At 40.6% G+C, this 15,620-nt stretch overlaps 1 protein-coding gene across 2 annotated transcripts in view; it reads right to left on the bottom strand.

Moving 5' to 3' along the window:
• Positions 1-15,620, bottom strand: part of DTNBP1 (dystrobrevin binding protein 1) — a 121,400-nt gene that overhangs the window by 83,909 nt on the left and 21,871 nt on the right. For both annotated transcript variants that reach the window (XM_045866342.2, XM_064597148.1), the window contains exon 5: positions 10,074-10,206. In XM_045866342.2, coding sequence (XP_045722298.1) covers positions 10,074-10,206 — 133 coding nt within the window. The remainder of the gene's footprint in view (positions 1-10,073; positions 10,207-15,620) is intronic.

The raw sequence follows: 15,620 nt of genomic DNA, 5'->3' as shown, positions 1-15,620 counted from the left end.
ATCAATAATTGTTCTATATTTGAAGACATATATGTATTTTTTTACCTTTTTGATTTCTATTTGGACAGATGGCAAGTTCTATTTTTTTATAGATATATTTTTTAAAGATGTTATTTATTTATTTGCCAGAGAGAGAGAAAGAGAGCACAAGCACAAGCAGGGGGAGCAGCAAGCTCCCTACTAAGCAGGGAGCCTGATGTGGGACTCGATTCCAGGACCCTGGGATCATGACCTGAGCCGAAGGCCGAAGCTTAACCAACTGAGTCACCCAGGCGCCCCCAGATGGCAATTTCTATTTAGAGTCTAGCTCTGTTGGTTGACTAGAGAACTAATGAAGCCAGAAACTTGAATGAAATGACTTGATACCTAGTCAGGCCAATTCATTTCTCATGGAGAGAAATTCTCTTCTAAATACATATTGAACTTGCCACCCTAGTTCACTCTTGTGTAAATAAAATGGCGACCAAGTGAAACATGTGACTGGTTTAGGACCAAACCTGGAACTACTACTAAGAAACAAACTAGGGGCGCCTGGGTGGCTCAGGTCATGATCCTGCGGTCCTGGGATTGAGACCCATGTCAGGTTCCCTGCTCAGCGGGGAGCCTGCTTCTCCCTCTGCTGCTCCCCCTGCTTGTGCTCTCTCTCTCTCTGACAAATAAATAAAATCTTAAAAAAAAAAAATACTTTGGAAACAAACTGTACATGCTTCTGAATTGACCAACAGCATCATATTCTTGTGTTTCTGAATGGCTAATCTAGATCTAAAATGCTTGGGAGACTCAGTGGCCATTTCATTGCTACCACCAAATTCGTATTTATGTTCTCTCCTCTAGAAAATTAAAGGCTCCTGAGTACTTTAAGAATCCAGTTTAGGGGGGCGCCTGGGTGGCTCAGATGGTTAAGCGTCTGCCTTCGGCTCAGGTCATGATCCCAGGGTCCTGGGATCGAGTCCCGCATTGGGCTCCCTGCTCCTTGGGAGCCTGTTTCTCCCTCTGCTTCTCTCTTTCTGTGTCTCATGAATAAATAAATAAAATCTTTAAAAAAAAAAAAAAGAATCCAGTTTAGGGGTGTCTGGGTAGCGCAGTCTGTTAAGCGTCTGCCTTCAGCTCAGGTCATGATCTTAGGGTCCTGGGATCGAGCCCTGCGTTGGGCTCCCTGCTCAGTGGGGAGTCTGCTTGAGATTCTCTCTCCCTCTGCCCCTTCCCCCTGCTCATGTGCTCACTCTCTCTCTCTCTCAAATCAATAAATAAAATCTTAAAAAAAAAAGAATCCAGTTTAACACCTTAACTTAGTATTCAGAAACCTATCACCCCCCAGCACCACAACCTACTTTTCCAATCTCACTACTACTTTCCTTCGGGACCATTCACCATTCTAAGACGACTCATGCACATTCCTGTCTCTCTGACTCCTGTCTACTCGTGAGATGCCTCTGCTTGCCTGCCCTCCTCCCTCTTCTGCACCTCCACACACCTCTGAACCTCACACAGAGCTTATACTCTGATATTATCAACTATTTATATATTCCTGAGTATTCTCTCAGGAATCAGTAAGGGTCTTAAGGGTAATAACTGTATGTTTGCATCTTTGTATCCCCTAATACCTAGTCTACTGAATTCAACTAAGAATGACTCTATCCCACTAAGACATCAAATAACCAAAAAAGCAAACGTATGATTCATGTTCATCTAACTTAAATATGAGGAGCTTATGCTAAATTTTGTAAAAGGATGAATTAAACACGGGCAGAGAAGTTAGAAAACATTAGGCAACACTATGGTACTTTTGTTATTAATATGTCAGACCAGGCCCCTTATCAGTGAGTTAGAGCAGCAAAAGCAATGGAAATTTTCCATTTTAACTCTTAACTGGCTTGAAATCAGGAATCAAATATAGAAGAACTATATCGACAAAAATAAATGTTCTTCCCTTTTTACATTAGAAACTTTTAAAAATTCCTTTAAATAATTACAACATATATATGTGATGAGTACTCTGAATATTTTATATTGCATTTAAATGGCAGAAAATGAATGTCCCGGTCACAACCTGCTCATTTCCCATTACAAAATGAATCGTGTATGTGAGTTAGTTGGTAACCCAAACTTAGAATGCACGCACATAAAACACTAGCAGGGCTCCACAGATACAAACATACCTTCACGAGAAGCTCAAACCTGACCATTCTGCTCGCTACACCAACAGCCTATGTCTCATTCAGCGACCAGTGGAAAAGAGAGGTGGAATTTTATTGTGAAAAGCCACGTGGGAATGCCTGACAACAGTGCGGGGAAGAGCTTCAGAAATCCTTGCTGAGAAGACCGTCCCGGAGGAAGGGCGATTCTGGTTGCAATTTTTCTTTGTGCCATTTGTTTGAAATACGTATTATCTGCAGTGTAACCGCTTATATATGAAGAATGGGGTGGCACACTAAAATTATTTCATACTTGAGTACTTTTCTAACAAAACAATTAGCCTTGAGGAAGAAAGAAATCTTCTTTGGTTGCAAAGCCAGAGGTCACAGAGGCCAGGTACTAAAAGGCTTGAAAGATCCTTCAAATGCTTACATTACCCTTTTATGTAATAAGATAATATAGCAATGATGCTGTGGTAACAAGGAACTTTAAGAAGTGAATTAGCTTGCAAATGCTGTTATGGCACGAACGAGATCTGGGTGGCACAGGAAAAGGTGTCTAAAGAGAGTTAATGTTCCTCCTCCCAGAAAGGAACCTGAACAATAAAATAAATCTAGTTTACAAAACATTTGTAGCTGGGGCAGCCTCTCTGCCAGAGCTCTTAAATTCCATAAAGACAGCAAAACAACAATGTATCAGGTTAGGTCAGATCAAAAGAAAGATACAAACTCAGTCTATGGCTGTCACTCTTACAGCACTCTGTTTAAGAATTCACAGATTCTTCTGTTCTGGAAGAAGAGAACAGTCTTTTCGAAGTAGGTCACTTAAACTAAGCAAGAGCAAAAACTTTGAAGAGCTCTTGACATTTGAAACTTCAATAAAGGAATAGGGTTAGGCTACCCTCTAGTGGAAGTTCAAGAGAATTCAAAACTTTTCACACATTTTACCAGTTTTATGATAAAATGCACACTGGTTATTTCAGAAGAAGGACGAACCTGGTTGACAACATTCCATTTTTTCTCCTTATACATGATCTACCAATGACCAGAATACAACACTGTTCATCTACCACATTTCATGCTGTGGCTTTGCATTCTACCCAATTTTACAGGATAAGCTCAACTGCGTAACATCCATCCAAACCCTTTTATCAAAGAAGAGTGGTTTTGTAAATTTGCAAAGGCTAGAGAGACTTCCACTAGAACATCGGCATCTTGATGGCAGGTACCCAGTCCTGTTCAGTGTTGTAGTTCCCAAGCCTACAAAGAGCCCCATGGCACACGGTAGATGTCTCATTAGGTACTAAGCACTGAGCTGAGGGCTCTCCTTACATCTGTCATCTCGTTCAACCCTCCAACTACCCTCTGAGGCAGGAACTCTCATCCTCTTTCTGCAAAGAAACAAGCTTGGAGTGGTCAAGAAGCCTGCATGGGGTCTCACAGGAAGTTGTGGAACTGGGATCCAAACCCAGATATGAGAGGAGTCCACAGCCCTTATTCTCCAGTTCCCAGCATATCTTCATCATTTTTTTTAACGTCAAACTACCAGTAATTATCTATTACACAGGCTTATGTAAGATGAATGGATCACACTCCATTTGAAAAAAAAAATGAAGGGATTATCCAGTCTTACTTCACAATTCCTGGGGGATCATGTAATCAGGAGTCATATTTATTAAGCCATAGGATAAGGCATCTAAAAGCATCATCAAAGGTTCAGATTGCTCACATCACGTAAGTCCTTTACTCTGTAATAAGGACAGATAGTCTAGAGGGCAGAGCAAGACTAAAAAGGACACGCAGCCCGGAAGATGGTGAAATTGACTGGATATGGTATCAGATCTGACAGGGAAAGAGCACAAAGTTCAAAGAAGTTAAGAAAATCCTGTGACTATATACAGGTCAGTTACTACTTCCTAGTTTTTAAAATTTTTTAAATTATTGCTTGACTAAGCCTTAATATTACTTCGAAGTATTAAGGTGATAAGAGATATTTTGAGGCTGCCAAAAAATAAAAGAATCCAGTAGTATATGAGCAAACATTTAAGACACTGGTTCCAATATCTAGGAATGATACATAAACTCAAAGGGTTGATATCCAAGATCTATAAAGAACTTCTCAAACTCAACACTCAAGAAACAAATAACCCAGTCAAAAAATGGGCAGAACACATGAACAGACACTTCTCCAAAGAAGACATACAAATGGCTAACAGACATGAAAAAATGCTCAACATCATGGATCATCAGGGAAATACAAATCAAAACCACAATGAGATACCACCTTACACCAGTTAGAATGGCAAAAATTAACAAAACAGGAAACAACAAATGTTGGCGAGGATGTGGAGAAAGGGGAACCCTCTTACACTGCTGGTGGGAATGCAAGCTGGTGCAGCCCCTCTGGAAAACAGTATGGAGGTTCCTCAAGATGTTGAAAATGGAGCTACCCTATGACCCAGCAATTGCACTGTTGGGTATTTACCCCAAAGATACAGATGTAGTGAAAAGAAGGGCCACATGCACCCCAGGGTTCATAGCAGCAATGTCCACAATATCCAAACTGTGGACGGAGCCGAGATGCTGTTCAACAGATGAATGGATAAAGAAGATGTGGTCCATATACACAATGGAATATTATTCAGCCATCAGAAAAGATGAATACCCACCATTTGCAATTGACATGGATGGAACTGGAGGGGATTATGCTAAGTGAAGTAAAGCAGAGAAAGACAATTATCATATGATCTCACTGATATGTGGAACATAAGGAATAGCAGGGAGGACCACAGGGGAAGGGAGGGGAAGCTGAAGGGGGAGAAATGAGAGAGGGAGATGGACCATGAGAGACTATGGACCGCAGGAAATGAACTGAGGGTCTCAGAAGGGAGGGGAGTGGGGGAGGGGGTAATAGGGTGATGGGTATTAAGGAGGGCACGCGTTGTGATGTGCACTGGGTGTTATACGTAACTAATGAATCACTGAACACTACATCAAAAACTAATGATGTACTATACAGTAGCTAACTGAACATAATAATAAAAAAATGAATTCATACACTACATTCATGATACAGATATATGTTTATATAACCTACCCCACCAAATCTGGCTTTAAAATATTTTCCTATTGTAAAGAATATCAGCACCCGGTCCAAGACATTTAAGTTGCTTACCTAAAAGCCTCAATTTGAAAACACCTCTCTATGGGGCTTACTCTAAGTCAACAGATACGAGGCCTTCACACTTCCAGTTTTGACTATCTGTTCTACAGTTAGTCATTCGTTACTAAGTATAAATATCAAACAAATAACAGCAATACAGTGAAAACCAAAGGTAGCGTGTATTTCAACTGCTAATGGTAATTCAGACTGGCAATGTATATGAAAACCACCTTAGATTTTAGAGGTATCTTTTAAGCAAACAAAATTCACTCTTCAAAAAGAGCTCAATACAAGCATACCTCGTTTTACTGTGCTTCGCAGATACTGTGTTTTTTGCAAATCCAAAGTTTGTGGCCACCCTGCACTGGGCAAGTTTATTGGTACCATTTTTCCAACAGCATTTGCTCACTGCATAGCTCTATGTCACATTTTGGGGATTCTCGCGATAATTCAAACTTTGTTATTACTGTGGTGATCCGTGATCAGCAGTCTTTGATGTTACTACTGTCATTGTTCTGAGATGCCATGAACCACACCCATAAAAGATAGAGAACTTAACTGATAAATACTGTGTGTGTTCTGACTCTCTACCAATGGGCCGTTCCCCCATCTCTCTCCTTCTCCTGGAGCCTCCCTAGTCCCTGAGACACAACAATACTGAAATGAGGCCACAATAACTGTACAATGGCCTCTAACTGTTTGAGAGCAAGAGTCACACATCTCTCACTTTAAATCAAAAGCTAGAAATGATTAAGCTCGGTGAGGAAGGCATGTCAAAAGCTGAGACGGGTTGAAAGCTAGGCCTTTTGTAGCAAGCAGTTAGCCAAGTTGTGAATGCAAAGAGAAAGTTCTTGAAGGGAATGAAAAGTACTACTCTAATGATCCCATGAATGACAAGAAAGCAAAACAGTCATATTACCAACATGGAGAAAGTTTGAGCAGTCTGGACCAAAGATCAAACCAGCCACAACATTCCTTTAAGCCGAAGTATGATCCAGAGCCAGGCCCTGACTCTCTTCAGTTCTGTGAAGGAAATTCGGCTGGCAGAGGTTGGTTCATGAGGTTTAAGGAAAGAAACCATCTCTGTAACACCAAGTGCCAGGTGAAGCAGCAAGTGCTGTTGGGGAAGCTGCAGCAAGTTCTCCAGACTGGGAGAGTTAACGAAGATAGCTGCAAATAACAACAGATTTTCAATGCAGATGAAGCAGCCTTCAGTCGGAAGAGGATGCCATCCAGGACTTCCATAGCTGGAGAGGAGAAGTCAATGCCTGCCTTCAAAGCACAGGCTGACTCTCTTGTTAGGGGCCAAAGCAGCTGCTGACTTGAAGCTGAAGCCAATGCTCATTCACCTTTCTGAAAATCCTCAGGCCCTTAAGAATGATGCTAGATCTACTCTGCCTGTGCTCTATAAATGGAACGACAAAGCCTAGATGACAGCACATCTGTTTACAACATGGTTTGCTGAGTATTTTAAGCCCACTGTCGAGACCTACTGCTCAGGAGAAAAGATTCCTTTCAAAATATGACTGCTCACTGACAATGAACCTGGTCTCCCAAGAGCTGGTGGAGATGGACAACAAGATATATGTTGTTTTCATCCCTGCTGACACAACATCCATCCTGCAGCCTGTGGATCAAGGAGTCATTTCAACTTTCAAGTCTTATTATTTAAGAAATGCATTTTGTAAGGCTAGAGTAAGTAGAGAAATGCATTTTGTAAGGCCGTAGATAGTGATTCCTCTGGTGTATCTGGGCAAAGCAAATTGGAAATCTTCCAGAAAGAACTCACCATTCTAGATTCCACTAAGAACATTCATGATTCATGGGAAGAGGTCAAAATATCAACATGAACAGGAGTTTGGAAGAAGTCGATTCCTACCCTCATGGATGACTTTGAGGGGTTCAGGACGTCAGTGGAGGAAGTCACCGCAGGTGTGGTGGGAACAGCAAGAGAACTAGAGTTAGAGGTGGAGGCTGAAGATGGGACTGAGCTGCTGCCATCTCATGATCAAACCTCGTGAGGAGAGGCTTGTTATGCATGAGCAAAGAAAGTGGTTTCCGGAGACGGAAGCTTCTCCTGGTGATGATGCTGCAAAGACTGTTGGAATGACAATGAAGGATTCAGAATATTACATAAACTTAGTTGATCAAGCAGCGGCAGGGTCTGAGAGGATGGACCCCAATTCTGAAAGAAGTTCTACTGTGGGTAAAATGCTATCAAACAGCATCACAAGCTACAGGGCAATCATTCATGAAAGTCAGAGTCAACGGATGAAGCAAACTTCATTACTGTCTTATTTTAAGAACTCGGCACAGCCACCCCGCCTTCAGCAGCCAGCACCCTGATCAGTCAGCAGCCAGGAACATGGATGCAAGACCCTCCGCCAGCAGAAAGATCGCCACTTGCTGGAAACTCAGATGATGGTTAGCATTGTTCAGCAAGGAAGTATTTTTTAAAATATTTATTTATGTTAGAGAAAGAGAGTGCGTGGGAGCACGAGAGGGAAGGGCAGAGGGAGAGGGAGAGAAAATGTCAAGCAGACTCTACACTGAGCACAGAGCCCGATGCAGGGTTCGATCCCAGGACCCTGAGCTGAAACCAAGAGTCGGACACCCAACTGACTGCGCCACCCGGGCGCCCCAGCAATGACGTATTTTTTAATTAAGGTACATAATTTTTCTAGACATATGCCATTACACACTTAACAGACTACAGTATAGTGTAAACATAACTTTTATATAAGCTGGGAAACCAAAAAATTCCTTTGACTCACTTGACTGCAGTATCTGCTTTACGGCAGTGGTCTGGAACCAAACCCACAATATCTGAGGCCTGTACATTCTATGTTAAGGAAGACTTATATAAACTGCATTTCCCAAGCAGAATTACCTAGGAGAATAATTAGAATTGTAGCAAAATGCATTTACTCAGAAAAGTGGTATCAAACAAAAGTGGTATCAAACAAAGTACTCCCAGCTAGGAAAAAAAGAAGGGAGGTTTTCGTATCTGCAAAGAAATACACAACCAATTTAAAGCAAATGACTCAGACAGATGCAGGAAGATAAGTCAAAATAAAGTGGCTAAAAAGAAAATCCCAAATGTCTCAGAGGCTCTTTCTCTAGTTAGCTATCAAAGGCTGGACAAGGATCATTACTATACCCACAAGAGGGAAGTGGGGCAGAGGACAATCACAGCTACTTTACATTTCTTTGAAGATCCAGGGTCTCTTTTTCATGCCCCGCTTTCAGAAATAACAAAACACTGATACCAGAATGTAATCACGGCTTTCAGAATACAGTTCATGAGGGGCACCTGGGTGGCACAGTCTGATAAGTGTCCAATTCTTGATTTCAGCTCAGGTGGTGATCTCAGGTCCTGCACTGGGCTCCATGCTCAGTTTGAGAGTCTTTCTCCCTCTTCCTCTGCTCCTCCCACTCATGCTCTCTCTCTCTCTCAAATAAATAATAAAATAAATCTTAAAAAAAAAAAAAAAGAGCATACAGTTCATGAGACTACTGACAGTTGCCATCCTGCCTCATTCCCTGCTCAGGACACCATCACTGTGACTGGAATCCTGGATCCACATCTTATTAACTGTGTGACCCTGAGCAGGTCACAGTCTCTCTGAGCCTCACTTTCCTGAGCTGTAAAATGGGATGATAATAGCTACTTTTAAAGGGTTCATGTGAGGATTAAAGATAATGTTCGTAAAGCACCTCACAGTCTCTGACATATGATAGGTGCTGTAAATGTTAGTTACTGTTATCAGCAACAGTATCCCAAATACCATTCAGGTCCATTTCATCCACACACACAAAAAACTGTTTTATGATTTACTAATTACCGGCTTTGTAAATCATTTTGGTTTTGCTTAAGAAGGGTAATATTAAAAAACAGAAAGAAATGATAAGGTACCCGTACCTTCCTACCTATAAGACTGAATCAGGTTACTGGCCCAGGAAGTTTATCTCCCATGTAGATAGTCCTACCTCTTATACGTCACTAAGATCTTAAGCTTGGTCAGAAAAGAGTGAGCCATGATATTATCCTATCATGTGGTACTATCAAACACAAAAGGGAATTTTTTGACTATAAGCCCAAGAAATAAAGAATATCAGCATAACTCGTTCCAATGAAAACAAAAAAATATGAACTTCCACACCCTGATTTACCTGGATTTGTTTCATCTCTCAAGTGTTCAAGGAGGGAAAAAAAACACATTTCAAGATATGAAGCTTTAAGCAGACCTAATTTTTAAAGCAATAACTTCCAGAGTACATTCTACAACCAGAACAAAGTCACTATAACCCCTTTTATTTTATATATTTGTACTTTTTTTTTTTTTTAAATTGGGCTCCATGCACAGCATAGAGCCCAATGTGGGGCTCAAACTCATGACCTTGAGATCAAGACCTGAGCTGAGATCAAGAGTCGGATGCTTAACCAACTGAGCCACCCAGGCACCCCTATATATTTATACTTTTAAACTGAGATCCAATGTCACACACACAACCCTGAGTCACTCTAAGAACCAACAAATTATAATTGTGTTTCCAGAGCTGAACTGAGGCAGAAAAGGTTAGTGGTATATTTTGGAAATAATTTCTATACTTTAAAACTATTTCCTGTCCAATCCTCTGTTAATCAGACATGAAATTAACTATAAGTAACTCTTTTCCAAAAAATCATATTAACCAAGAATTTAATGTATTCCTAGAGGGCTTTGAATTTCTCATTCCTAAAAGTGATGTACAGATACAAACATAAAACTCACTCAGATTTGCTGTCATGGATTCTAAATCTGCTAATAAACCGGGAAGCTGTTGGAGCTGCTCCTGTAATTCGACGAGGCTCGTCCTCTTCTTTTCCCAGTGTGCTGAAAGCATAACCACCTCGCTGTCCACCAGCTGCAACACAGAGAAGCAAGGGTAAGGTAAAAACAGATTTCAGGCACAAGGAAATGACAGTTGGCAGAATGAGAGTTACTCACTGTTATCTTTAAAACCCCTCTACTGAGCATCCACAACAGGACACCCCAGAGAAAACTGGAGTTGTTTTCTTTCTTAGAAAAGTACCAACTTAACATTCAGGGCAGAAAACCTCAAATTACTGCTTGTCTCACTGCATCTTAACTCAGATAAGAGAAAGTTCAGAACTGACCTTAGGAATCACTTCTAACTATACCGTTTTTAAGTAAACCATGTATTTGAAAATCCAAATCTAGAAAAAATAAATCAAAAACCCAACACTAACAACTGAAAAGAAAACAAAAACAACCCAAACCACAATTACCAGGTAATTATTTGCTTTACAAAAGGACTTTTTTGAACAGAAAAGTTACTGAACGCATGTAGAATATATACGATTCAATTTATATTTAAACAGGAACACAGTGCATAAAGTAAGGTAAACAGTACTTGTACGTGAAAGAATTAAGGCAAGTGACGGATTCCGGAAAAAAGGAAAATAGCACTTATGTTAACAAAGAAGGAATTCAGCTGTAAAGGGCTCCTAATAGCAGGGCTGTGATATACTAGACTGGCCTGAAGGAATGCTAACTTCTTTTACTGAAGACTGTAGAGAAAATGACAGACATCAGTTTCTCCCAGACAATTTTGTTTTGGTTTTAACATGGTGGGAGGGAAAGGGCTTAGAATAAGATTTAGAAGGAGCAGGGAGAGGTCATCTTTTGAAAACACCACCAATGATAAGCAAGAATTATGGAAGATAACCACAGTAATACAATAAATACAAAGACTGCAAAATTCATTATATAACAGAAGAAAATGCATTTGAATTTTACCTGTAAATCAGAGTTCACAGTTAAGTTTTTTAAAAAAAAAGAAGACATTTTACATATTCCAAGATGAAGATTTTTCTGGAGTTAGAACATGAATACCACAAATTCTTTTTTTAAGACTTTTTTAAAAGATTTTATTTATTGAGAGAGTGAGAGAGTGCGTGCACATGTGTGCACATGAGCATGGGGGCAGGGGCAGAGGAACAAGCAGACTCCCTGATGAGCGCAGAGGCCCATGCAGGGCTTGATCCCAAGACCCCGAGATCATGACCTGAGCCAGAATCAAGAGTCAGATGCTTAACTGAGCCACCTAGGCACCCCTGAATACAACAAATTCTTTTTTTTTTTTTTTTTAAGGAAACCACTTTTTTTTTTTTTTTAAGATTTTATTTATTTATTTGAGAGAGAGAATGAGAGACAGAGAGCACGAGAGGGAAGAGGGCAGAGGGAGAAGCAGACCCTCTGCTGAGCAGGGAGCCTGATGAGGGACTCGATCCCGGGACTCCAGGATCATGACCTGAGCCGAAGGCAGTTGCTTAACCAACTGAGCCACACAGGCGCCCCAACAAATTCTTACTGAATCCCACTAAGGTAACAAAGAACTTTAGAGAAATAAAAATACCAAAATTAGATGCAAAATTATTTGTATGTGGTTCTAGATTGCTTCGGTTTCTACATTTTAATATTCTAGAAATTCCCAACATGGCAACAAAAGAACTAAGCTCTGACAGAGAGGTTAAAATACGCCTGGTTTCCTTACGGCGTCCCCTGGTTCACACACCTCCCCACTGCTTTCCAGCCCACACTGGAGAGAAGACCACATCACCTCTCCTGGACAAGCCTCTGCTGAGCTGGAGAGGTGACACCAAGCTTTACTCAAGCTGCACTGCTCATTAATTTTGTATACTTAAAAACGCGTATTGCCAACCAGTTTTATAAAGATGCCTAAGAGTAGTTTAAGAAATGCTGAGCAACGCTGACATATCTAGCTGTGCAATAAGGAAATTAAGGCTTGACACAAGGATCTGCATTCATAAAATTCATCTGTACAAACTTCTGCTGACCACTCCCTGTCTGCCAGGCACTGTTTAGGCTATGGAGATGTAATGGTGAATGAAACAAAACAAATCCTGCCCACTTCATGTTTATAGCCTCGCAGCAGTCTCCCAAATTCTCTTAGCTTCAGTTTTTAAACTCTAAAGTTTCACAAGGGCTGATTTGAGGATAAATAAAATCTATTTTTCCTGATATATATATTTTTTATAAAGTCAGTTAAATCTTAACTACCCTGGTTAATTAGGTTAATTAGAAAAATCAAGAACAATTTTTTGATATTAACCATTTCTTACTGAAAATTAAAGTGCAATATCAGTATTATAACAACTGCAATCTAGTTCATGACTTCCACAAAACTGAAAATTATACTCTCAATACAGGGTAGAAGAAGCATACACAGAAAAATAAAAGAATACATTAAAATGCCATTTTTATTTAAAAGAATGAGAGAGGGCGCCTGGGTGGCTCAGTGGTTAAGCGACTGCCTTCAGCTCAGGTCATGATCCTGGAGTCCCGGGATCGAGTCCCGCATCGGGCTCCCTGCTCGGCAGGGAGTCTGCTTCTCCCTCTGACCCTCCCCCCTCTCATGCTCTCTCTATCTCATTCTCTCTCTCAAATAAATAAATAAAATCTTTAAAAAATAAATAAATAAAAGAATGAAAGAATGAATGGATTCTCAGAATCATTATCGATAATTATGCAATAATACTAAAAACATTTTGAGCATTTTCTATGTGCCAAGCCCCGTGCTAAGTAATTTATATATATTATCTTGTTTAGACCACTTCTACCACCTCCATTTTACAGATGAAGACCCTAAGGTGTAATGAAGTTATGTCTCTTTCCCAAGGGCCACAGTGGACTGACATCAATCCCACGGAATTTGACACTCAAGTCCAGGCCCTCAATCAGTATTCTAGGGAATGTGCTACAGAGGTGTGTGAAAGGAAGAAGTGAGAAGCTAGCAGAAAAAAACGTTCTAAAACACTATACTTAAACTTTACTTAATAAGAAATGATCTATCACAAAAAGGCCAATTTTTCTGCCTCTAAATAAACAACTGTGAATAAAGCCAGCAAATACCAGGAAATCAAATTTAAGCAGTTAAGACAAACCCACAGCGCTTCATTCCAAAATTCCTTCTGGTGGACACTGCAGCAGGAGCATGAAGACAAAAGATGCTGAATACCAAACTCAACAGTTCAATGCTTTGGGGTACTTAATTTCATGTGATTTCCAAACAACTTCGTATGGTAAGCAGGGTAGGTGTTGTTATGCCATTTTATAGACGGGGAAACTAACAACAGAGAAACTAAGTTAAATGCTAGAACTCATATAGGAATTCAGCAAAGTGGCAGGGTATAAAATGAATGCACAGAAATCAGTTGCATTTCTATACACTAACAATGAGACAGAAGAAAGAGAAATAAGGAATTGATCCCATTTACAACTGCACCAAACACCATAAGATACCTAGGAATCAATCTAACCAAAGAGGCAAAGGATCTGTACTCTGAAAACTACAGAACACTCATCAAAGAAATTGAAGAAGAAGAAAGAAATGGAAAAATGTTCCATGTTCATGGATTGGAAGAACAAATATTGTTGAAATGTCTATGCTACCCAGAGCAATCTATACATTCAATGCAATCCCTATCAAAATACCATCAGCATTTTTCACAAATAATCGTAAAATCTGTATGGAACCAGAAAGGATCCTGAATAGCCAAAGTAAAGTTGAAAAAGAAAACCAAAGCTGGAGGCATCACAGTTCTGGACTTCAAGTTCTATTACAAAGCTGTCATCATCAAGACAGCATGGTACTGGCACAAAAACAGACACATAATCAATGGAACAGAACAGAGAGCCCAGAAATGGATGCTGAACTCTATGGTCAATTCATCTTCAACAAAGCAGAAAAGAATGTACAATGGAAAAAAGACAGTCTCTTCAATGAGTGGTACTGGGGAAATTGGACAGGCACATGCAGAAGAATGAAACTGGACCATTTCCTTACACCATACACAAAAACAGACTCAAAATGGATGAAAGACCTAAATGTGAGACAGGAATTCATCAAAATCCTTGAGAACACAGGCAGCAACCTCTATGACCTCGGCCTCGGTAACTTCTTGCTAGACACATCTCCAAAGGCAAGGGAAACAAAGGCAAAAACGAACTACTGGGACTTCATCGAGATAAACAGCTTTTGCACAGCAAAGGAAACAGTCAACAAAACCAAAAGACAACCGACAGAATGGGAGAAGATATTTGCAAATGACGTATCAGATAAAGGGCTGTATCCAAAATCTATAAAGGACTTACCAAATTCAACATCCAAAGGACAAATAATCCAGTCAAGAAATGGGCAGAAGACATGAACAGACATTTCTGCAAAGACGACATCCAAATGGCCAAGAGACACATGAAAAAGTGCTCAACATTGCTCGGCATCAGGGAAATCCAAATCAAAACCTCAACGAGATACCACCTCACGCCAGTCAGAATGGCAAAAATTAACAAATCAGGAAACGACAGATGTTGGCGAGGACGCAGAGAAAGGGGAACCCTCCTCTACTGTTGGTGGGAATGCAAGCTGGTGCAGCCACTCTGGAAAACAGTATGGAAGTCCCTAAAAAAGTTGAAAATAGAGCTACCCTATGACCCAGCAATTGCACTACTAAGTATTTACCCCAAAGATACAAATGTAGTGATCCAAAGGGGTACGTGCATCCCGGTGTTTACAGCAGCAATGTCCACAAAAGCCAAACTATGGAAAGAGCCCAGATGTCCACTGACAGATGAACGGATAAAGATGTGGTATATAAATACAATGGAATATTACGCAGCCATCAAAGAAATGAAATTTTGCCATTTGCAACAACATGGATGGAACTAGAGGGTATTATGCTAAGTGAAACATGTCAGAGAAAGAATTATCATATGATCTCACTCATGTGGAATTTAAGAAACAAAACAGAGGATCGTAGGGGAAGGGAGGAAAAAGTAAAACAGGATGAAATCAGAGAGGGAGACAAACCACAGGACTCTTAATCATAGGAAACAAACTGAGGGCTGCTGGAGGGGAGGGGTTGGGGGCATGGGGTAACCCGGTGATGGGCATTAAGGAGGGCACTTGATGTAATGAGCACTCAGTGTTATATGCAAGTGATGAATCGCTGAACTCTACCTCTGAAACTATCAGTACACTGTATGTTAATTGAATTTAAACAAAAAAACAAAAATTTTTTAAAAAGATTTATTCACATACGTGTGTGTGCACACACGAGAGAGAGGGAGCGCTCGCGAGTGGGCACACTAGCCAGCATGTGCACGCTGGGGGAAGGGGCTGAAGGAGAGGGAGAGGGAAAGAGGGTCTTAATCAAATTCCACGCTGAGCATGGAGCCCGATGCAGGCTTGATCTGACAGGCAGCAACCTCAGGACCCTGAGATCACAACCTGAG

Source organism: Mirounga angustirostris, unplaced genomic scaffold (assembly GCF_029215605.1).
Source record: "Mirounga angustirostris isolate CCGP_5_RB_7025 unplaced genomic scaffold, mMirAng1.0.hap1 SCAF_8, whole genome shotgun sequence".
Taxonomy (NCBI): Eukaryota; Metazoa; Chordata; class Mammalia; order Carnivora; family Phocidae; genus Mirounga; species Mirounga angustirostris.
The sequence above is the reverse complement of the archived record's forward strand: the minus strand, read 5'-3'. Positions and strand labels throughout refer to the sequence as shown.